Source organism: Marmota flaviventris, chromosome 3 (genome assembly GCF_047511675.1).
Source record: "Marmota flaviventris isolate mMarFla1 chromosome 3, mMarFla1.hap1, whole genome shotgun sequence".
Lineage (NCBI taxonomy): Eukaryota > Metazoa > Chordata > Mammalia > Rodentia > Sciuridae > Marmota > Marmota flaviventris.
In genome coordinates, this window is record NC_092500.1 from 105,074,628 (window position 1) to 105,097,191 (window position 22,564).

General features: G+C 51.3%; 1 protein-coding gene across 1 annotated transcript in view; it reads right to left on the reverse strand.

Annotated features, from left to right (window-relative positions):
* The window catches only part of Adgra2 (adhesion G protein-coupled receptor A2), a 37,504-nt gene extending 15,896 nt beyond the window's left edge, over positions 1 to 21,608 (reverse strand). The window contains exons 1-2 of the mRNA XM_027939332.2: positions 20,942 to 21,608; positions 9,115 to 9,186 (exon numbers count right to left, since the gene is read on the reverse strand). Of these exons, the coding sequence (XP_027795133.2) occupies positions 9,115 to 9,186; positions 20,942 to 21,204 (335 nt within the window). The 5' untranslated portion in view covers positions 21,205 to 21,608. The remainder of the gene's footprint in view (positions 1 to 9,114; positions 9,187 to 20,941) is intronic.
* Between the last annotated feature and the right edge of the window lie 956 nt (positions 21,609 to 22,564).

Below are 22,564 nucleotides of genomic sequence, written 5' to 3' on the forward strand. Positions count from 1 at the left end.
TTCTTTCCCTCTTGCCCAACGTCTGCCTGGAAAGTGGCTTCAGGGGTGACCAAGGCAGTCCCCCGGAGTGCTCCTCTCCTGGTCTTGAGGGGACAAGCTAGGGGTTGCTCTCTGGGCTAAGTTCTGACATCCCCATGGGCCCTGTGGCAACCTATACCTCCTGGTTCCTCAGCGTTAGGGAAGCAACTCTGAGGCTGTATGTACCCTGAGGGACAGAAGGAAACGTGACCACAGAATCTGGATGTTTTGGGGGGGTCTGCAAGGCCCTGACTGACTAGTTATTCTGAACATTTCTTGTTTAGTGTATCCTTTGGAAAATCTGATGAAGGCCCTGGAGTCCTATCCCAAAAAATGCAGCCTGCCTAACACTGTGGAACCCATGTTAAGGACCCTTGCTCTGAATTGTCTAAGCTGATCCCTTCGTTTTTTAGGTGAGGTCACAAGGATAAAGTAGCCAGTCCAAGGACGCACAGATGTTTCTATGATGTGGAATCTCTTATGCTTTGGCTGCTTCCTCAGAGCCCTGTTCTTGGAAAGATGCAGCATGGGTTAAGTTTACCCTCCCCTCTACCTGGTCTATGTTCCCCCTCCCTGGACACCAGGCACACTCCATCCATGTATCTGTGTCACTGTGGAGGAGAATGCCCTAAGGTAGACGCGAAGGGAGAGTTCCTGGGAACAATAACACCCTCTGCCCTTCTTAGGAAAATAGCAGCTTGGGAACTGGAACATGTAAGCGTCAGTGTATGAGCGCAAGCAATAAAATGGAAGATAAATTGGGCATAAAAAAATAAAAAACATTTATACCTTAAAGGATACCTTCAAAAAAGTAGAAGCCAACCACAGAATGAGAGAAAATGTTTGCAAATTAGATATCTGATCAGGAACTTCTATCCAAAAGGGATTGTGACTTTGATCTCCTGAAAATCTCAAAGGGCACTATCACTCCTGAAAGGGATTATAGAGTTACATGTATAATACTTCTTGGGATTTCAAAAGATTACAACTCAATAATAAAGACAAATGACCCGGGGTTGGGGCTGGGGCTCAGTGGTAGAGCATTTGCTAGCATGTGTGAGGCACTGGGTTCGATCCTCAGCACCACATAAATAAATAAAATAAAGATATTATGTCCATCTACAACTAAAACAATAGATATTTTAAAAAAGACAAATGACCCAGCTGAAAAAAAAAGGGGGGGCAAATGATTAAAAAACATTTCTTCAAAGAACTCATGTGGTAATGTGAGCCTGTGGTTCCAGATACTTGCGAGGTTGAGGCAGGAGGATTGCTGGAGCCCAGGAGTTCAAGGCCAGCCTGGGCAGCATAAGACATAGAGATGGCCATAAACACATGAGAAGAGGCTCAACATCACTTAGTTGTAAGAGAACTGCAGATCAAAATCACAATAAGATGCCACTTCATCCACTAAAATGACTATGATAAAAAAAGACAGTTGTGATGTGGTGATGCACACCTATAATCCCAGCTACTCAGGGAGGCCAAGGATCACAAGTTTAAGGCCAGCCTCGGCAATTTAGTGAGACCCTGTCTGAATTTTTTAAAAATTAAAAAAGAATAAGTAAAAAGAGCTGGGGATGTAGCTCAGTTGAACCCCATACTGGCATTCTTGAGTCCTGGGTTCAATCCCATCCCAGTAGTGCAAAAAAAGGGAGGGGGGAGGACAAATAGCAAGTATCGATGAGGCTGTGGAGTGCGGAGATGGAACAGTCACTTTAGAAAATGGTTTGGCAATTGTAGTAACCATATGACCCAGCACTTCTGTTTCTTAGGTATACATCCAAGAGAAGAGAACAAATATCCACACAAGAACCAGTAGATGAGCTGGGGGTATAGTTCAGTGGCAGATCACTTGGCCTCACATGCTATAGGCCCTGGGTTCAACCCCCCCAGCATTATCAAAACAAAATAAAATAAATAAACAAAAAACCTAGTAGACGAAAGTTCCTAGCAGCATTATTCATAATAGCCCCAAAGAAGAAAGCACTCAAATGTCAATCAACTGATGTCAGCCAACTGATAAATGGGTCAACAGCCAGTGGACTATTCAAATGGCATATTATTAGGCCATAAAGAGGGATGAAGTGCTGATACCTGCTAAAACACGGATGAATCTGGAAAATATTATGCTGAGTGCAAGAGTCCAATTTTAAAAATGTAACATGTTATATGATTCCATTTATATGAAATGTCTGTAATAAGCAAATCTATAGAGACAGAGAGTAGATTAGTGGTTACTTAGTGCTGGGGAAGAGCCGGTGGAGGAATGGGGAGTGAGGGCTAATGATTCAAGAGTTCTTTTGTGGGTGATGAAAATGTTCTAAAATTAGATTATGGGGATGATTACACAATTCTGTAAAATATACTAAAAAACATTGGATTGTGTACTTTAAATGGGTGAAGTTATGGTATATAAATTATACCCCATTAGAGCTGTTAAGAGTGTGTGAGTTAATGGTGTGTGTGTGTGTGTGTACCCATGTTCACTCAGGATGGGGCAGCACCAAATTGGCTCCCTCTGGCCCCCACAGACCTCCCTGCTTGTGGGTTTGAAAACCAAATTATAGGTTTGGAGGCCACAGAGCAGCTTGCCATGGGCCCTAGGAGATTTCCAGGGTTCTTTAGAAAGTGTGGGCTGCTGTGAAGAGAGCCAGAACACCCCTGCAGGTATAGAGGTTGTCTGGGGAGAGGAGAAAGGGAGACTCTGGGGCCCAAGGAAAAAGGATGGTCCCAGCCTCACTCCCATCCCCCAATCTGCGCGGGAAGGGTGGGGGCAGGGGCTCTTGTCTCTGATGTCAACCAACAGGTATGTATTCAGCACGTACACTGTGCCAGACATTGGGGCTCCCCCAGCAAACAATAGGGCTGTCCTAGAACCTGTCGACCTTCCTCCATAAACATCAGTTGTGCCCCAGCTTCTGTGTGGCATTCCTCCCCAGTTTGGTGGGGATGGGAACTAGAGGGAGGGACAGAGCCCCAGGCCTCACCCTTGGCTCCGCCTACAGATTAATGGAAACCACCTGGCGTGTGAGTGTGCCCGCCCTCCACCCCACGCCCCCACTTGCCTTCATTCCCATGAGCATCTGCTTCTAATGAGCGCCCCAGCACCCGCTGCATACCAGCCCCCGGGGCTCATTAATCTCATTAGGCAATGACAAATCATCCCCTGGTCTGACCAGCCTCCCTCACCAGGCCCTTTCCTCCAGCCTCTGCATCAGCCTCTGGGGGCCCGTGTCCACACAGATCCACATACTCTAGAGCACTGCTACCTAGCTACCTTGGACTCTTCTGGAAGCTTTCTGAAATGTGGCCTCCTTGACTCGTAGTCTAGGGGCATCTCACTGTGACCAGAACACCCTCCGACCCCTTGAAAAGTCTTCTGGTGGCTTGCTCCCCATTGTATGTGCTTGGTGGAGGATCCCGACTGAGGAGGACAAGAGGAATGAGTCACGGCCTACTTTAAGTACTCACATTTCTGGCTGGGGGGTATTTGTGTAGTGGTGTGCTGGCCTAGCCTTTGTGAAGCTCTGGGTTGGATTCCCCAGCACTCCCAGGGGTGGGGGGAGCACTGACACACCTAACTGCTTGTGCAAGTGCACAAGGCTGGAAAAGTCTGGACAGCTCTGCAAAGGACAGGTGGCCAGGCAACACCTTGCAATTTAGAATTCTTCAGAGAGGCAGAGAACTGCCATTTACTGAACACTCAGGCTGTCTGGGGCACTGTCAGGGAGTCATTCATAGTCCCATTTTCCAGGCCAGTAACCTGAGGCTTGGAAAGGCACCCAGAGAGTAAACAATAGAAGCAGGATTCACTCCCAAGCCTCCCTACCCCAGAAATCTTCTGGGCAACACACAGGCTTAAACAGACTATGAGGTAATGGGATATAGATAGAAGGGCTCAGGGAAGGGACTCATGCATTTCTGGGCCCTTCGGCGCCCTCCCTAACAGCCTCTGATAGGCTCCATTTCAGGTTTTTCTGTTCCATCTTTCCCAGCTAATAGAGGTGGGTCCACCCATCTGCACCCCTAGCCTCTCTGGAATGGGATCCTCTTATAAGATCCTCCCAGACAGTCCCATTCTACATCCACTGTCTCCCTCCTCCTGCCTTCCTGCCTGCGCTCACACAATTGTCACCATCACCTGCCTACCTTCTTCCCCAGCTTCAGTCAGGCACCTGCATTGCAAAATAGACATCGTGTAGATCTACTCCCCACTCTTGGCCATCAAGGTGCTGCCTCACACACACATGCACACCTGACCCATTCTCTCAGGCCTAACAGTATCGTAATCCCAGCCTCTCAGGAGGCCGAGCCAGGAGGTTTCAAGTTCAAGGTCCTCATAGGCAACTTCGGGAGACTTTGTCTCAAAATAAAAAATAAAAAAGGGCTAGGGATAAAAGAAAAAGGGGGGGGGGTGGCTAGGATGTAACTCAGTGGTGGAATGCCCCCCAGGTTTAATCCCCAGTTTAAAAAAAAAAAAAAAAAAAGCTTGAGGTACTCTGTGCCATGTGGACACCTCATGGAGCAGTTTGAATCTATTATTTTAATTATTAGATTAGATCCCAGCTCTCCCATGAGACATGCTGCTTGTGGACTGTGGTATGTTAAGCTGCTATGGTCTCCCCTGCCCAAGCCTAGACATCTGAGCCTGACAGGACAGAGAGATCAGTGTTTCCTGAGCACCAACTCCACACCAGGCTGTGGCATCTTATTTGTGATGAATAGGCCACAGTCTGGGGGTCATCTGGTCCACTGGCTCCCAACCCCGGATGAGCATGAGAATCGCCTGCAAACTGTAAAAAAAATTCCTAGGCCCCATTTGTCTCAGCATCTCCAGGAGCTGGGCACAGAGTCTGTGTTATTCAGGGCCTCATTCCCCACTCTGGGATGGTGGTTGTGATGGGTCAGTTTGTGTGACAACTTGGCCAGGCTACAGTACTCACTGGTTTAGTAAAGCACGAATCCAGCTAGGCACACAACTGTAGTCCCAGCTACTCGGGAGGCTGAGGCAGGAGGACAACTTGAGCTCAGGAGTTTGAGGCCAGCCTGGGCAACATGGCAAGATGCCATCTCATAAAAACAAAAGCCAGGCATGCCTAGAATCCCAACGACTCAGGAGGCTGAAGCAGGAGGATCACAATTTCAAGGCCAGTCTCAGCAATTTAACTGTCTCAAAAAATTTTAAAAAGGCCAGGCAAGGTGGTGCATGCCTGTAATCCCAGCAGCTCAGGAGGCTGAGGCAGGAGGATTGTAGGTTCAAAGCCAGCCTCAGCAATTTGGTGAGGCCCTAAGCAATTTGGTGAGACCTCGTCTCAAAATAAAAAATATTTTTAAAAGGAGGGACGTGGCTCGGTTGTTAAGCACCTTGGGTTCAATCCCTAGTACGCATACACATACAACACACAAAACCAAACCCACTAATCTGTAAAGATATTTTGTAGATGTGGGAACACCTACGATTAGTTGAATTAAATAAAAGTGATTATTCTTTTTTTTGGGGGGGTACTGGGGATTGAATTCAGGGGCACTAAAACACTGAGCCACATCCCCAGCCCTATTTTGTATTTTATTTAGAGACAGGGTCTCACTGAGTTGCTTAGCGCCTCACTTTTGCTGAGGCTAGCTTTGAACTTTTGATCCTCCTGCCTGAGTCTCCTGAGCCACTAGGATTATGGGAGTGCGCCACTGGGCCAGGTGTAATTATTCTTAAAGACTGTCTTTGACAATGGAAGTTGACAATCAGTTGAAAGCTTCAAGAGGAAAAACTGCAGTTTCTTGGACAAGAATTATTGCCTCAAGATTGTGGCAACTATGGGCTGGGAATGTGGCTCAAGCGGTAGGGCGCTCGCCTGGCATGCGTGCGGCCCGGGTTCGATCCTCAGCACCCATACAAACAAAGATGTGTCCGCCGAAAACTAAAAAATAAATATTAAAATTCTCCTCTCTCTCTCTCTCTCAAAAAAAAAAAAAAAAAAAAGATTGTGGCAACTCCTGATTTGCCAGTCCCCATGATCATGCGAGCCAATTCCTTAAAACACATGTGTATGTATGTGCGTGCATGTGTGTATGTGTATATGTATATATAGATGGATGTAAAATCAGTAAGGAGGCAATCAGCCAGGTTGCAGACTCAGCTCCTTCATCCCTGCAGTGGTACAACACACCCCCTGCCCAGAGGGCCCCTCTTCTGAAAGCCTGGCCCCTCCCACATCAGTGGGCTCTGAACCTTCTAAGCAGCAATGTGGATATCATACACATCCAAGGGTCACGGGATTTTAAACCAATAATACTCCTTATAGATCACCCCACCCACTGCCCCGCTCCTGTGTTTTCACAGTGGGGAAACTAAGGCCCTACACCTGAGCCCATGCCCATTTCTAATCACCCTGACTTTGATGCCACCACTTCCTCCCTTGCTGTCTGCCCACTCACACTGTGCTTCTTTTTCTTTCTTTCTTTCCCTCTCTCTTTCTTTTTTTTTTGCAGTGCTAGGGATTGAGGCTAGGGTCTCGCTCGAGCTAGGCAAGTACTCCTTCAATGAGTTCCATTTCCATCCCCTCTAGGGCCCAAGCAATCTTCCTGCCTCAGCCTCCCAGGTAGCTGGGACTCCAGATGTGTGCTACCGTACCTAACTTGTCCTGTTTCTCAGGCTCACCAGGACCCAAGGGGCTTCATGATGGCTGTTCTCTCCACCCCTTCTTCCAGATAGCTACCTGGCTTCTATCCCTTCAGGTCCCGATCACCTTAAGAGCAAGTCTTCCTTGTCCTCACTAGGTAAAGCAGCATCCCTGTGCCTTTGCTTTCTATCCCCTTACCCTGCCTTGTTTTTCTTTGTACGCATATCCTACGATATGATACACATATTCGCCGTTTCCTGGGTCCTATCGGTAGAGGGTAGGTGGCATGGGGGAAGGCACCCAATGCCTGGAACAGAGCCTAGCTCACAGAGAGGGCTCCACAAACATCTGTAAAATGAATGAAGGGATTCATAACTTGTTAAACCCTTAGATCTGAGTTGGGAATTCCGGCTCTACTGCCCTTTCTCATGCCCGCACTCCTCCTACTTCCCATGGCTCAGCATTGAGACAGATGCTCTCAGGAGTCTCTTGATTGTCCTCCCAGGTTTCTGATCCCTTCCCATGCTTTGAATGCTCCTGCTGTGTGGTCTCCTGGGTCTACGGTACTGGCCAGGGAGAGGAACCTAATTCAGTACATTGCATGGGTGGGAAGGAGAGGGACTATCTTTTCATTTTCATTAAAAAAAAAAAGATATCCTGGTCAGATTGAAGGATAGGAGTAGGAAACAGACTGTAGTGAATGGATGGGAAGGGAAGAATTGTGGCCACCTGAGACTTAAAGCAGCACTCACTGGCTGGTGCTGAGAAGGTAGAGGAACTTTGAGCCAGGTCTGGCCCTCTGGGCAAAGGGTTGGAGAGGCAGCTATAGTTCATTTCCTCCAGAAGACGCCTGAAGGACCCTCTAAGGGAGGATCCAGCTCCCAAATGCTTAAGGGTTTGTGGGAGGATAAAAACATTCCCAATTTACTGGCAACCAGTGAAGCTTGATATAGCAACTCGGAGGCAGCCCTTTGTCCTTGTCAATATCATACTGCTGCAGAGCAGCTGGTCAGAGGGACTTGGGTTCAGAACTGTGCATGTACCCACCGTCACCTCCCAAGACTCTTTCTGGCCCCCAGCCTGCCCCAGATGGCAATTTTCTGCTCTGAATGTGGACTTGGCCCCCTTTCTCTCCCACCATCCCTGCTAGGTCATCCAGCTCCCTCCTAGCCTGGAGAGTGGGAGTTTGGGCACAAAGCTTTCCCTTCCACTGTGAGCTGGGTGGGATAGAGGCTACTTCCCAAGACATCCATCATGTTAGAGATCTAAACTCCATGCCCTGTAGAAACTGCATCTCCATTATGCTTGAACACCCCAGCCTTTTCTGGTGCCTCCTTTGAACTTGACAGAAAGAAACCCCAACTACTTAATGCTAATGTCTATGGTGTTGTCTGTGGTCTCCACTAGATTGTGGTCTCTTTGGCGCTTCCAGAGCACCTTCACAACTTCTTTTGTATCGCCCTTTGCATTGACCCAAAGTTTTCAGGCAAAAGAGTAGTAGAGGGGGCCAAGGACCCTGCCCTGTTGGAGGAATTTAGAAGTCTCACAAGAGGGGAGAGAGATGGAAGAGGAGGTTGTGGGTTGGAGAGAAAGCAAAAATCAGTCTCCAGGAGAGACAGGAGGTGCAGTTCACTTCTGTGAAGGGAACAAGGACCCAAAGCCATAGTACAGGCTGAGGTTCCCAGAGCCTGATAACAGAACAGGGAATTTGGAGCAGTTAGTATAAGCCTCTCATCTGGCAGGTTAAGTGGCTGAGCCAGGTGTCCCACCAGGGACTTATCCCACCCAACCGAGGCCCTTAGGAACACCTTGCTGTGGCTGAGGGGTTGGACCTTCTTCATTCCCCACTCTTTTTGCACACCATCTACCATAGCCTTGAGTGCCTTCTCAGTAACTTTACTGGTTGCCACCAGACCTCGAGGGTCCTTGGCCAGGGAGGAGGCTCTTGGGGACCTACAGGCAGCCTGAAGCACACTGCTGCTGATGCAGCTTTAAACTCTTTAAACCCAGGCAGGGCTGGGGGAGGAGGCTTAGAAATGATCAACTTTCCCCACTCTCAGCCCAGGACTCTGCCCCCTTGGGGCTTTGTTTGTTGATTTGTTTTTCAGAAGGAAAGAGGCCTCAGTCACATTAAGTCTCCCTCAGCCCTTTCATGCTGGGCCCCCAGCTGGGAGGAGGGGGCCAGCTCAAGGGCTCAGTCGTCTCAGCTAATTGCTCATTAAAGAGCGTTAATGAGCTTCGCTTAGCCCCATCCCTGCCTAGACCAGTGAGAATTCTCTCTGCTGATGCTGGTGAGGAAGCTGCTTGCTCTACCAGACCAGCCCTTGCTCTGTCCTCTGTGCTCAAGTCCTGGGCAGGACCAGGCCATGCAGGTTCTGGGGTCATTCAGTAACCAGCGTTCCTTATCCTCCCCAGAGTGACTCTTCCACCCAGCGCCAGCATCCCCTATGCCTGCCCCACCATGCCCAGCACTTACAACTTCTCCAGCAGGTACAGTCCCAAGAAAGATCCATTGCGGAGCCCAGTAATCTTGTTGTTGCTCAAAAGCCTGAAGGGACAGGGAGAACACAGTTAGAACACGGTATCAGACACTGGAAAGTGCAGATGCCCTGGGATCCTGGGCTCGCTGTTAGAGCCGTGCTGCATTCTGTGTAAATGGAGTTGTGCATGGCAGATACTGAAACTTCCATTCCCTCTGTGCAGGTAGGTTGAGTGGGTGTGAAATCAGATGCCCCTTTCCACTTTGGAACCCCAGGTTTGACCCCATAGTTCCCCTGTTATCCCTTCTCTGCAACATCCAGAGCAGAGTGGAATCAATTGGGACAGGACTTGGCTCCAGATGGAAGAAGCCCAGCAGGTCTGGACATGATGGATGCCCTTCTTGGGTTCTCTAACACACTCTCCTGAGAACTGAGGACCCTGTCCATAGATGACCACTCTGGACTCTCAAGGCCCCCAATTCAGAGGGCCTGAGTGCCCAGTGGCTGGGCTGCACTGTACCCTTGCTCCCCAAGTCTGCCTGTAGTCCTGGCAGACAGCTGACAGAGCCCTAGATCTGGAAGAAGCCCTGGCCTCAGCCTTTGCCACTGCCCCCTCTGAGTTGTTTGTTTATTCAGTTTTATTTAAGGGAGGAGGAAATAGGCACCCCCCTCCCAGTCTCATCTCCGCCCACCCACTCAGTCTTTCTCTGCCAGACTCCCTGCCAGGAGGAGGGCCTGCCAGACCAGCCAAAGGGCTCATCCCTCCACTTAATTGCTTATTAGAAAGCTTTAATGAGCCTCTCAGCCCAAACACGCCTGCCCTGGACTGTAGCAAAAGGGTTTCCCTTCTTTCCTATGCTCTTACTGATGGAGAAATGACCTGAAGTCCTGGGGTTCAGTCCCTCTCTTGAGTGGGCAGCCTAGAGAGATAGTAAGGAAGAGGAGAGGGACCAGGCAAAGAGGAGCTGTCAAAGAGATTTGCCCAGTTTCCTGAAAGTGGGTGGATGAATATACCAAGAAAGCATATTCATATCAAGAAGGCAGTGAGGGGACTCCAGACTTCTGGCTCCTCTTATTTATTTATTTGTTTATTTATTGTGGGTGGTACTGGGAATTTAACCTAGGAGTGCTCCACCACTGAGCTACATCCCCAGCCCTTTTTATTTTTTATTTTGAGGCAGGGTCTTACTAAGTCTTAAGGCTGCCCTCAAAGTTGCAATCTGCCCGCCTCAGCCTCGGAATCACTGGGATTACAGGTGTGCCCCACTGTGTCTGGCAAGAGTTTTTGATGGAAGATTTTCTTTTTTGTTTTGAAAGATCATTGAATCAAAAACAATACTAAAAAATATTCTCCTACTTCCAAGTCCCCAAGATTAAAACCTGGGACTCTGGTTTCAGAGTAGTCCAGAGGTGGTTTTAGGGGCGGGGACTCCCTGCATTCTTCAGACCCTTCAGCTATTAGTCCTAACTTCTTTCAGATCAAATCCTTTAAATCAGAGCTGGCCCATAGAAATACAATGTGGGCTGTATATGTCATTTTAAATTTTCTTGTAGTCATATTTTTTAAAGGTTAAAAATTAACCTTAGGGGCTGGGGTTGTGGCTCAGTGGTAGAATGCTCACCTAGCACTGGCAAGGCCCTGGGTTCGATCCTCAGCACTGCATAAAAATAAATAAATAAAATAAAGGTATTGTGTTCAACTACAACTAAAAAAAATGCTAAATTTTTTTTAAATTAACTTTAATAAATATTTATTTAATCCAATTTATCCAAAATATTATATTTCGATATATAATCAATATACAAAATTATTAATATTTTCCCTTTTGTGTGTATGTAGTCTTTGTAATCTGGGATGTATTCTTCTCCAGCACATCTCAATTTAGATCACTCATATCACAAGCGCCCATGTGCCTTTGTGGGGTGGGATGGGGGCAGAACAAAAAATTAGAGACCAGACCCCGAGGCAAGCCAGGATGAGCCTCTGGCCCAGAACAACTTATTTTTTGGCCTGGCTGCAAGGTTAACTCCCTGTCAAATGCTACTCGCACTCTCTAACCTGAGCCTCAATCTCCTGTATGCTGGATCCACTTCTCTCTGTGCCTCCTTGAGGCAGCCTCTATGTGTACTAGGAGAGGGCAGAACAGGAGTCAGGGTCAGTTGCAGCCCATGCTTCGGTTTGGCTTGCTTGGCACAAACTCTAGCTCTGAAAGTCTTGAAATGCAATTTTTTTTCTTGCTGCAGGGACATAGCCCTGAACCCCACCCTCTGACCCACTCATAAAGAGAGGCAAAGAGTATTTCATCCTTCTCCCCAGTGGGCCCCTGTCTAGCTGCATGCCAGCTCCTGGACAGGCTGCAGGCAGATGGCTACATGATGCCAGTCCCCAAATACCCAGAATTGGATCTTTTGTTTTTTACCACCTGGAGCAGTTTGAGAAAATTTATTTTAAACATGGCTTATCCAGAGAGTGGCCACCTCTGTGTTTGTGGGTTAAGTTCTCAAGTGCATGGGTCTGGGGATTTTATTTTTTAGTGGTACTAGGGGTGGAATCCAGGGCCTGGAGCAAGCTAGGCAGGTGCTCTACACTGAGCTACACCCCAAGCCCCTGGGTCTGGGAATTTTATGGGCAGATGGAAAATTGGCAGTTAGAGGGCTATTAGAGGGGTAGATGGACACATGCCACCCAGCTTCATCCAATGGGAAGGAAAATGTTCCCACCGCTCTAGGCTGTCTCACGGGAAGAAGACAGACAGGGTGGTCACACAATTGGGAAAGCAAGGAGGGAGCTTAGGTCCCACAGTTCCATCCAGCTGTCCCAGAAACAGTGTCAACATGGATCCTCTTTAATTTCCTCACACAAATACCTCCTCAGCCTGCACCATCCTCTTGCCTTACTGCCTCAGAGGGAGCCAGCCTGGCGGGTCCCCTTCCAACCGCACTAACCCTGCTCTCCCAGCCAGGCATCTTCAGTTTCTCCTGCCCCCCCTCCGCCCCAGCCCTCCCTCCTCCTTCCACCCCCAACCTCAAGCAAGTTTTCCATGGGAAGGAGGGTTAGTCCCTGGAGTCCCCTGTTCTCTACTCCAGAGTTTGAAACCTGGCCAAACAGAGGGGGCACACCAAGTCCATTCCTGAACGGTCTGCCAGCTGGGGTCCTATTTTAGGGAAGAGAAGCAGAGTTACCACTAATGAGACTGGAGGCCAAAGGAGCGAGTGGCTGGCGTCTACAGAGAAGCCCTGTGGCCTCTGGGCAGCCACAGGAACTCACCAGATACCACCCGACATCAAAGGTGACCCTCCAGGAGTCACGTGGGCATGCTCTGTGGGGCATGGAGCCAGCACGCGCCTGCAATAATCGTTTCTCACATGTGCAGGAAAAGTCGTGCATGTCAGTCCCCCTCCCTAAACCAACCAGATGAAACAGCCATGTCTCTGGATCTGGGGATGTACACTCAGGAGTTTGACTCTAGAGCCACAGAGGGTCCAGACCATTGCGAGGTTCCTGAAGCCTGGGAAGACTCTACCACCTCCAGCCGGAGGCTTGGTGGTGTTTAGGGAGATGAGCAGTGAGGGGTGGTGGTGCTGGTCTACTTGCTGATATCAAAAAGACCTACAAAATAATCATTCCTTCTAAAATGTAAATGTCGAGATCTCCAAAGGGAATGCCAGAAGGCCCGGCTTCAACACACACCTTCAGACTAAGGACTGCACTTCTGTGGTTTCCCTTCCCTTTGAGGTTGCCCATCATGTCTATTGAGCCTGACTATAAGCCACATAAGTGTCTGAGAGGACATGCAAGCTGCCTTACTTACTCCTGCACTTCCCTACCATCTCTGCCTTGCTTAGAAGCCTGTCCAGTTGGCCCCAAGCAAACTATTGGCCCCAAACTTCTATTATACCTGCAGGTAATACAATAACCCAGGTAGGGGCTTCCTCTCCAGCTCTGAGAATGCCCCTGAACTCAGCCTAGAAGTTGGGCCATCTAGGTAGGGCCCAAAGTCAAGGATAAGGTCAAGAGGAAAAATAGTCTTACAGTGACTCCTGCTTGTCTCCTTATCTCAAGCCTAGCTTCTTTGGAAGGTCTTATGTCCTTTACTCTTATCTACCCTCTCTGCAAGGGCACCTTCACCCCATCTTGGTGGGAGGAGGTAGATCCAAGGAACTGGGGCTTAGATGGGAAGGATTGACCTTGAGCTTTGAGATGGTATCTGGAGGAGTAAACATAAGAAAAAGTGCTACAGGTGTTTGTGGGAGGTGATGAGTGTGCCTTCAAGGGCGGGGGGGGGGGGGGGTGTCCTAGCACCCTTGCTAGAGAATAAGGAATACAGTTTGTTGTAACCATCCACACCAAAGCTTTCATTCATTCATAACTCAAACCTCCCTAGGTGGAGGGAGAGGTGTCCAAGAGGGTAGAACACATTTGCATCTCTCTCTCTCTCTCTCTCTCTCTCTCTCTCTCTCTCTCTCTCTCTCTGTGTGTGTGTGTGTGTATTTGCAGTAGTTCAGTAGTAACTCCCAACCCATCTTAAATAATTCCTCTGCATATGGCCTAAAATTCCAGCACTGGGGAGCCAAACTTTTGAGTGAGTAAAGACAGTAGGCTTCTTTTAAAATATAAATGGACCTGGTTGGGCATGGTGGCACACCCCTGTAATTCCAGCTACTCAGAAGGCTGAGGCAGGTTTGTAAGTTCAAGACCAGCCTCAGCCACTGGCATGTCCCTGTCTCAAAATAAGAAACAGAAAGGGCTGAGGATGTAACTCAGTCACAGAGCACCCTGGCTTCAATCACCAGTACCACACACACATGAGTAGATATAGATATAGACATAAATATACCTATGTATAAATTAGATCCTTAACCTTTCCTCCCTAGAAGTTCTATGTGGAACCCTGATCCTGCATAGTTTTGTGAGCTTATATCTTGGTCCTACTGTGTCTGTAGGGCTCATTAGGGCAGAGAGCAGGTTTCTCACCTCCTGGCAGAGGCTGGAACACACAGTAGGCACTGGCTGAGTGAGTGGAGGGAAGGGGTTCCAGGTTCTCCTGAGTCAGGGGACAGTTTCTTTCTACCTTCAGTCCCTACCTAGCTATGCATCCCCCATTCCAAGAAGAGAGCATCCGTCCTTTTCCATGCTAGCCTGGCTGGGTAGTCCAGTCCTTTGTGATGCTGCTCCCTTAAGAGTCACATTCATTTCGGGTTGTCCAAGTCCCTTTAGGAGAGGGGGATAAATCACCTGGATATACAATGTAGAGAGACCACAGGTCTCACACGCCCAGGGTCAGTCTGATTAATCTCTGTGCAGTAATTTTGTACAGTGGTCCCCCTAAGTCACTTGTACTTGTTAGGTCATTATTGGGGGGAATCCCCTTTTCCCTGACTCATGTAATCCTCATGGAGGAAATTAGTGTATCCGCTCTGCTCTGTCCCGTCAGTGTGGAGCTGGATCTCCTGCCTGTAAAGCCGTGTGCTGTGGGCTCTGCTCCTTCCAGGGCAGGTGTGGCAGAGCATGCGCTCTGGGTGGGAAAATCTGATTAAACCCATCGCTGCTAAACCTCTCAGCCAGGTTTTGCAATCTAGCTTTTATCAGTACTACAACATCTTCAACATCTTGATCTCCTTCGTCTGTTAACTTTTTCTGTTTCAGCAACCTGACTCAAGTAAAGAAAGGGCCAATGCTATTTTTTGGACCCTTTGAAACTCCAGTGCTATGAGCCTCTGGGCCCCTGCTGCCTGCTGCAGAAGGACCTTTGGGGGTCAGGATGGAAAGCCACCCCAGACCTGAGAAGCTTCAGAGTGCCCCAGTCCCTGTCCTATCTCATCAGTCATGAGTCCTTTTTTTGGTGTGGCTTCTTTATTTCCACCTGCAGCGGTGACTTCTGTGTCAGGAGCCCTGAGCTCTAGATGTGGATGTCTGAGTAGGACTACATGGCCTGGGGCAGGTCAGCCCCTCTCTGTGGATTTCCTGTTCAGTAAAGAAGGGTCTGGACTGTAGGACCTCCCCCTCACCCCAGCCCCCGCATCTTTGATAGCCTTCTCATCCTGGACTGAGTCTCCTGAAGTCCTAAGTCTAGCATTTCTCCCTCCCCACACAATTCCCAGCAAGACAAGGAGCCCTGGCAGGGGGAGGGGAGGGAGTGGGAGGAGGGGGCTCTTAGACCTTCCCTCCCTTTCCAGCTGGAAGATGTCTGGCCCCTTGGTGCAGGCTGGAACTCCCTCCTCGGGCCACACTCTCCCTCTCCACCCCCCTTGCCTGCTCCTCGGTGACAGATGGGTTCTCCTGCCCCTCACCTGGCCCCATCCATCTTGCACACCCCCTTGATCCCCCATCTGGGCCCTCCCTGGCTCCCAGAGGAATATGGGAGCTAAGGCTGGGGGAGTGGGTCCTGGGAGGCTGCCCGGTTAGCTCACTTCAGTCTGTCTGCTTTCTTCCCTCCTTGCCCTCCCCTCTCCATAGCCCAGTCCTAAAAGCAAAGGAATGTTCTGGAGTTTGGGAAGGATGCCTCCCCCCCCACCCCTAGGAGGGAGGAAGGGGAGGAGGCAGCTTCGTCCTGTCAGTGTCTGAGCTCTAAATAGAACACAGCGGCTGGGCTGGGGGAAGGAAAATAAACAGCCCCTCTCAGCGGCCCTTCCTAGCGGTCACCAGAGTTTCCTTCTGGTCCCTCAGTCCAGGGCCATTTCCCTCTGCTCCTCTCCTTTCCCCTTCCCTCCCTGGGCAGCCTGTACTTCAGAGTTGACAGAAGAGTTAGGGGTACTGCGGCAGGCTGTGTGGCATTAAGGAACTTTCTTCCTCTCTCTGGGCTTTGGTGAAGAGAGCAGCCAACCCGCCACTGAGTGGAAGGACCTGGATCAATTCACAAGTAGCTGGAACTTTTTCTCCTTCAGAAAAAGGTCTTATCCCAATGACTCCCATGTGGGATAAACTTAGAAACACTCTCTCTCTTTAAAAACATGACCCCCAATTTAAGGGTCAATCTATGGTTAGGTTCAAATTACACTGGTTTGCCCATGCCTTGGGGGAATATTCTCAGACTCACCCCAGGGCTAAGAGTTGCCACTCCCCCTCCCCAGTCACTGAGGGGCGATCTACAGTAGCCAGCAGGAAGGGACTTCCTTGGGACTGAGGAGTGGCTGGGTTCTTGCGCATATTCTGAATATTTCAGTCCTAAATAACCCATTCTGGGTCCTGGACCCTTTGGGAGCTGAATTATAGTGCCATCTCTGGAATGCAGCATGATGGCCTCTCCAATCTCTCTGCTACAATAAGGACTGGACCTGCAAACCCCAGAGGGCTCTGCTCTCTGCCCAGTGCTCTGAGATGGAATCACAGAACCTAACACCAGAGGGAGCCCTAAGGGCAGGGGTTCCCAAGGCCCCACAGGAGGAGATGACAGAACTCCTAGAACCTGGGCTGGTACCTCTAGCCCCTCAAGCATATAGATGGGAAGATTCTGGAGATACTTTGAATCCTTCTGGGTCCCTCACTTCAGACAGGCAAGGGGTAGGGGGCTCTAAGAGCCCACCTGGGGTGCTTGAACTGTGACCCTGCACCCCAAGAGGGTAAGGCAGTATGATGGAGTCTCCCAGCCTCCCCTCTCCTTCTCTGTCTCCAGTCTCTTCCCCCTTTTCTTTCTCTTCCCTCTCTCCCCCTCCCCCTCCTCTCTCTCACAAAAGCTCTCTGTACACAGCCACTTCCTCTGGCTGCTGTCTCTGAGCCCAGACCTTATGAGAACCATATGGGGGAAAGAGGGTGGAAGAGAAGGGGGTGGGGGAATATGGCTGGGTCCGCCCCTCCAGCCAGCATCTTTCCCCTGCCCTTGGGCTGTGTGCATGGCAGTTGGCACACTTTGCCCCCAATTCCCCTAACTGGATCCTGGTGGCTGCAGTGACTGTGTCCCAGTCCAGAACTGGAGGTCCAGAAGGACAGAACTGCTCAAGAGCCACCTCCCTGAGGTGGGAGCACTGCACAAGGGCCATGAAGTGACCTCCTTACCCATCTCCCATCCTTCCCCACCAAGACCACCGAACTCCCAGCAAAAACACACAGCCACCTCTGGGCACATCTATGGCAGATTGCCCCTTCTCCCCAGTGTGGGCAAACCAGCGATGGGAGGCTAAGCAGGTTGAGGAAATATGAACTGCCCTGTCCACGCCTGCCTCCTTCTCACCAGTCTGGAATGGTCTCAGGTTGAAAGGTCTTTGGTCCTCCTGGAAAAATCTGGGATTTTAAAGCAGTGTTTGTGTCCCAAGTCCAGGTAAGTGAAGAGCAAGGCCCTCATCTGACAGGGAAGCTAGAAGAGCCCAACTGGTTAGGTCAGATGCTGACTCCAGCAAGCTGTGAGATCATTATTCAGGCCCTGTCCCTCTCCAGCCTCAGTGTGCTAAGCTGTAAGATGTGGGGGCTGGACTTGCTTATCTCAAAGACCCTTTTCAGTATAGACAGTGTAGGAATTTATGACACTGGCTGGCGTCTTCTGAGGGGCTGCTCAGATGCCCTGGGAGGTCCGCATAGGAGATTTCCTTCTGGAGTTATCTATTATCAGTCCTTTCCTGGAATTCCTTATTCTCAGACCCCTCTCCTCCTCCCCCTAATTTCCAGAGCCGAGAACCAGTGGGCAGGCCCTCAGCTGCTGCCCAGGAGTCAGGGGAGGCTCACAGTGGGCTCCTATCCACAGCCAGGTTCTCCCTGGGACATCTCTCTCCGGAGGGGCCCTTGAAGGCTCCTGCTCTGGACAAGAGCATTTGTGCCCACAGCTGCCCTGCAGATTGAGCTGTGAGACTGGGGGTGGGGTGGCACAGATGGATCAGGAAGGAAGCCAAAAGCTCCACTTTCCTGGAAAACTGCAAATGAAAGTCCATGAAAGAAAAAAAAAAAGCAAAGGGTGGGGGAGAGGGGGCATGGAGTCTACAAAAACAGAAGGCAGAAGTAGAGATAACAGGGTGGAGGAAGGGTTTCCAATGAGGTAAACAGGACTGTTCACTCCTCAGTCTCTCTCTGAACTGAGAAGGGAGCCAGCCCCCTTGCAGACAGGACCTTCTCTGGCACTTTGAGTCCCAACACTAAGTGTCTGTCAGGGTTCCCAAGGTGGAATCCTGAGGTCCCTGAGGACTCGTGTGACTGGGACCTACCTGCAGGCCCATTCTGGAGGAAAGGAAAGGGTCCTAAGTTGGAATGTAGGGGATGTTAGGGAGGGAGGACACTGCCACAATGCAAAAACAATTGGCTCATGTCTTTTGTTTGTACCAGGTGACAAGCTAAAAGGCAAAAGGGAAATTCTGTGTGGAAAATAAATTAGATTAGAGGAGTTTGGGAGGGTGTGGCAGTATGATGGAGTCTCCCATGGTTTTTGTTGTTGTTGCTTTTTTTTTTTTTAGTCTTTTGCTTTGCTGCCAGGCAGAAGTGGCAACCCCTTCCCAGCCCTTCACTTCTATGGGGCCTGCATCCTGGTACCTGGCACAGGGCTGCACACCTGTAATCCCAGTGGCTCAGGAGGCTGAGAAAGGAGGAACTCCAGTTCAAAGTCAGCCTCAGCAGAAGAGAGGCACTAAGCAACTCAGTGAGACCCTGTCTCTAAATAAAATACAAAATAGGGCTGGGGATGTGGCCCAGTGGTTGGGTGCCCCTGAGTTAAAACAGGGCGAGGGGGGGCGGTGCAGGGGATGTGGCTCAGTGGTAGAGCACCCCTGAGTTCAATTCCAGCACAGCAAAAATTTAAGAAAAAGAAAAAAAGAAGAAGAGAAGGAATCCTTGTCCTACTTCTGCCGAAGAAGAACTTTTTTCCCCCCTTTTCCCTTCAGAAGCCAGCTGGGGGAAGGAGGGCACCACCAGGATCAGGATTATGTGTCTGGCTGGGGTTTCAGTCTCACCCAGGCTGATGGGTTATTGGGCTCTCAAGGAATTTCCTTGCCCGCCTTGTCCATTGTCCCTGTGGGGATGTGAAGTCAGGTTTGTGGGCCCTGTTCCTCTGAAAAGTGTCTTCAACCAGCCAGGTCAGTGTCCTAGGAGAAAAGAGGGGAACCTTCCTCTGGGGAGGATTGGAGATGGGAAGGTATGCTAGGAGTCGCATCTGCTGTCACTCTGTCACAATATATTCTCACCAAGGTTTGCCCCACTCTCTCCTTGGAGTGGCGTCAATGGGAATTAGCCATGGCTGGAAAGCATTACTTGCCAAATCATTCTAAGATGTACTGCAAAACCACCTTTCGACCTCCCCCCACTTTCTTTCTGCTTTGGCTGTGTTAGGATTCCCTAATCCCCACCAACAGGCATACAGAGACAAGGTCCACATACGTGCGTGCACTCAGCCACAGGAGCTAGTGCACAGCCCCCATCTCAATCTCAGAACTGATTATCATTGTGCAGCTCCGCCTCACACTGAGACCAGCCCAACTATTCCACACAGCAAGCAATTCTTCTCCAGAACTGAGGGGGCCGGTGAAAGCCCAGGCCTGCGGACCCTTAAATACCGCCGCACACCACCCTCTTGCGTGCCGGGTTTGGGATATAGCAACTAGTGCCTTTCTGGCATTGCCATATCCCCGAGTTGGGATTGGACAGACACACTGCCTCCACCCCAAGGCATACACGCATGCACACACCCCAGCTGGGGAAAACTCAGGCCAGGCGGCCAACGTCACAGGCTGACCAGTTGTGTCCTGTCAGGAAGCGGACAGCCTCTGAACTCACCCAACCAGAGGCGTTACTGTATTGTTCTGGACACAATCGAATAGACGGAGCCAGCCCCAACTCCCGAGCAAGAGGTGGTGGAGAAACGGTCGCCACTGGGGTCAGGAGGACAGGAAAGGGGAAGCGGCTTTTAGGCTAGATCAGGACGGGAAAGCAAGGGACCGCACCTCGGACCAATCCTCAACTCCACGGCATGCGTGGAGGTATGAGCACGTGGTCAGCGCAGGAAATCGCAAAGATGGGAAGGGGTCGCAAATACTCCTGAGGTTGCCGGGACTTAAGATCCCACGGAGGAGACTTGGGCTTACATTGTGGAGCAGCGGCGCTTGTGGCCGGTAAAGCAAGAGTCCCTGGTTGAGATGGGAATCACAGGAGTCTGGGAGGCATGCGCCTCCCCTCTTCTTTTTTCGTAATCCTTGCGCAAAGTCAATCAGAAACAGCCAAATCTCCATTTATTTCCAGGGAAGGGAAAGAACAGGCAGGCGCTCAAGACCCTGCACAAGCTCACCACACACATGCACTCAATGGAAAAGGGACCCAAGAGGAATTGGGACGCCCCGGTCTCATTCAGACCGGAGCGCCCGCATTCCAAGAACGGATTTTCTGAGTGTATTCTCCCGCCTGCCCTATGCAAAAGGGCTGGAAGCGGGGCTGGCAGGCCCGGGGAGCGGATCAAGTACCCTCAGTTTGAGAAGGCAGTACCGCCCCAAAGCCCGGGAGACTCCTGCAGTACCGCCCCAGACGGGCTGCGATCTTAAGGACCTACTGGGCCGCGGGCGGCATCTTTCCTAAACTTTCTCGGCCCTCACCCTCTTTAGGTCCCTAAAGTCCCTAACACTAGCCTAGGCTGGAAACAAGGGGCAGGGACGTCCTGCCAGCGTGCATTCCACTTTACCTGTGCAGGTGACCCGCGGTGCCTCTCTCTGGGGCATACCTGACCGCACAAGCCCCTTCCTCCCTCCGCGGCCCCGACGTTCCAACTTTCCCCCTACTTTTCCAAACTTTCCCGCTCAGCGCTTGGACTTAGGCCTGTCCTGGAGTCTCTGAAGTGGCGGAATGGCCCCCTTTCTCCTCCTCCCCTGTGGCCTGCATTTGTCCTCTCGTCCCGGCTCGGGCCAGTGGTGTAGGGTACTCACAGGGTAACGGTGCCGTTTGGCAGAAGGCCAGGCTCCGGAGGCTCTGGAAGGTCCCCGCCGCCGCACACTACCCTCCTGCGTGCCGGGTTTGGGGTGCCGCCGCTCAGTCCCTTGGGCCGCTCCCCTGAGCACTTGCAGCTGCGGATGGGGACCGGGCAGCCGGGCGCGCCCTGAGTCTCGGGCGCCAGGAGCAGCAGCCACGGCAGCAGCGGCAGCAGGAGGCGCGCGGGCGTCCCCCGCATCCTGCGTCCCCTGGCGCCCATCAACCCATCGCCCCGCGGGGACCCACAGTGCTGGGGCCAAGCTGCGAGCCGGCGGGAGGGACCCGGCGGTGCGGGAGGCGTGCTCAGCGGGGGCCCAGGGCGCCCGAGGGCGGGGCGGGGGGCCCTGGGCGGATGCAAGCCCTGGGGTCCCCGCCGCCGCGCCCCGGGGGCATGTCCGGCGAGCGCCCCGCCGGGGAGGACGCGGGTGCGGCTGTCAGCGCAGCTCCGGCAGCCCCCGGCGGCGCGGCCCGAGTTTCAGGGCAGTGCTCCTGGGCCGGTGAAAGCCCGGCCGCTGCGCGTCTCCTACTCGCTCAGCGTTGGGCTGGGACCTAGCGGATCGCGCCGGGATCCTGCCGCCGCCACTGCAGCCGCTACTCCGTGCCATGGATGGAGGCAGCTCGGCGCCGTGCGGCTCCCGCCGCCGCCAGCCCCCGCGCTCTCCCCTCCCGCTTCGGCACTCCGCGAGGCCCTAGCGCCTCCAGATGCTCAGCCAGGCAGCTGCCCTCTTTGCAATGTGAGCTGAAGAGCTGGCTTGAGACCCCCATGTGTTCCCTGTGCCCGCCCTGAACCAAGACTGCTCTGCCTCCCCACCCGTTCCCCTGGGCTAGAACCTTTCCTCTCTACAACTCGTCTCAGACTTCTAAACCAAACACCATGACTTTCCACAAAATCCTCCCAGGCACCCTGCAGACCTATGCATATGGGGCTTTCATTGACCTGTGGTGTGACCTGAGATGTCTGGTGCTCCATGATTTGGGTTGAACTTTGCTCACCACTCTGAGGTTTCCACTGGCCTCTGACATGATGGGCCAGTCTGGAGGTTGGCTCTCACTCTCACAGCCCTATTGGGGTCACCGCAGGAGAATACAAGACAGAAACAAGGAGGTAGCAGACCTAGACCTGGAGCAGTGACCTTGCCCAGCGGGGAGTACATGTCATTAGGCTAAAAGGAGGTCAAAGGTCAAGGCAGATCCTGCTAGATCTGGCCTCCTCCTCTTTCCACCTCCGAGAGAGAGAGAGAGAGAGAGAGAGAGAGAGAGAGAGAGAGAGAGAGAGAGAGAGAGAGGTGTATGTGTGAGCGGGAAGAGGGAGGGGGAAAATGAGAAGAAGAGTTATAGGGATCTGTGCCAGAGTGTGGGTCGTCGAGCACTGTGCAGTAAGACAGGACATCCAATGGGTCTAGCTAGGCTCAGCTCTGTCTAGGGTGAGCTCTGTCTCTTATAAGCTGTGTGACTTTGGACATAACTCATAATATCTCTGAGGTCAAAATGGAGTCCTGTCTGCCTCCTATAAGTATAAATTGTGACAGGAAAAGGAGGAGAGGAGAGAGAGGGGACAGCTTTGGGCAGGGTCTGATCTG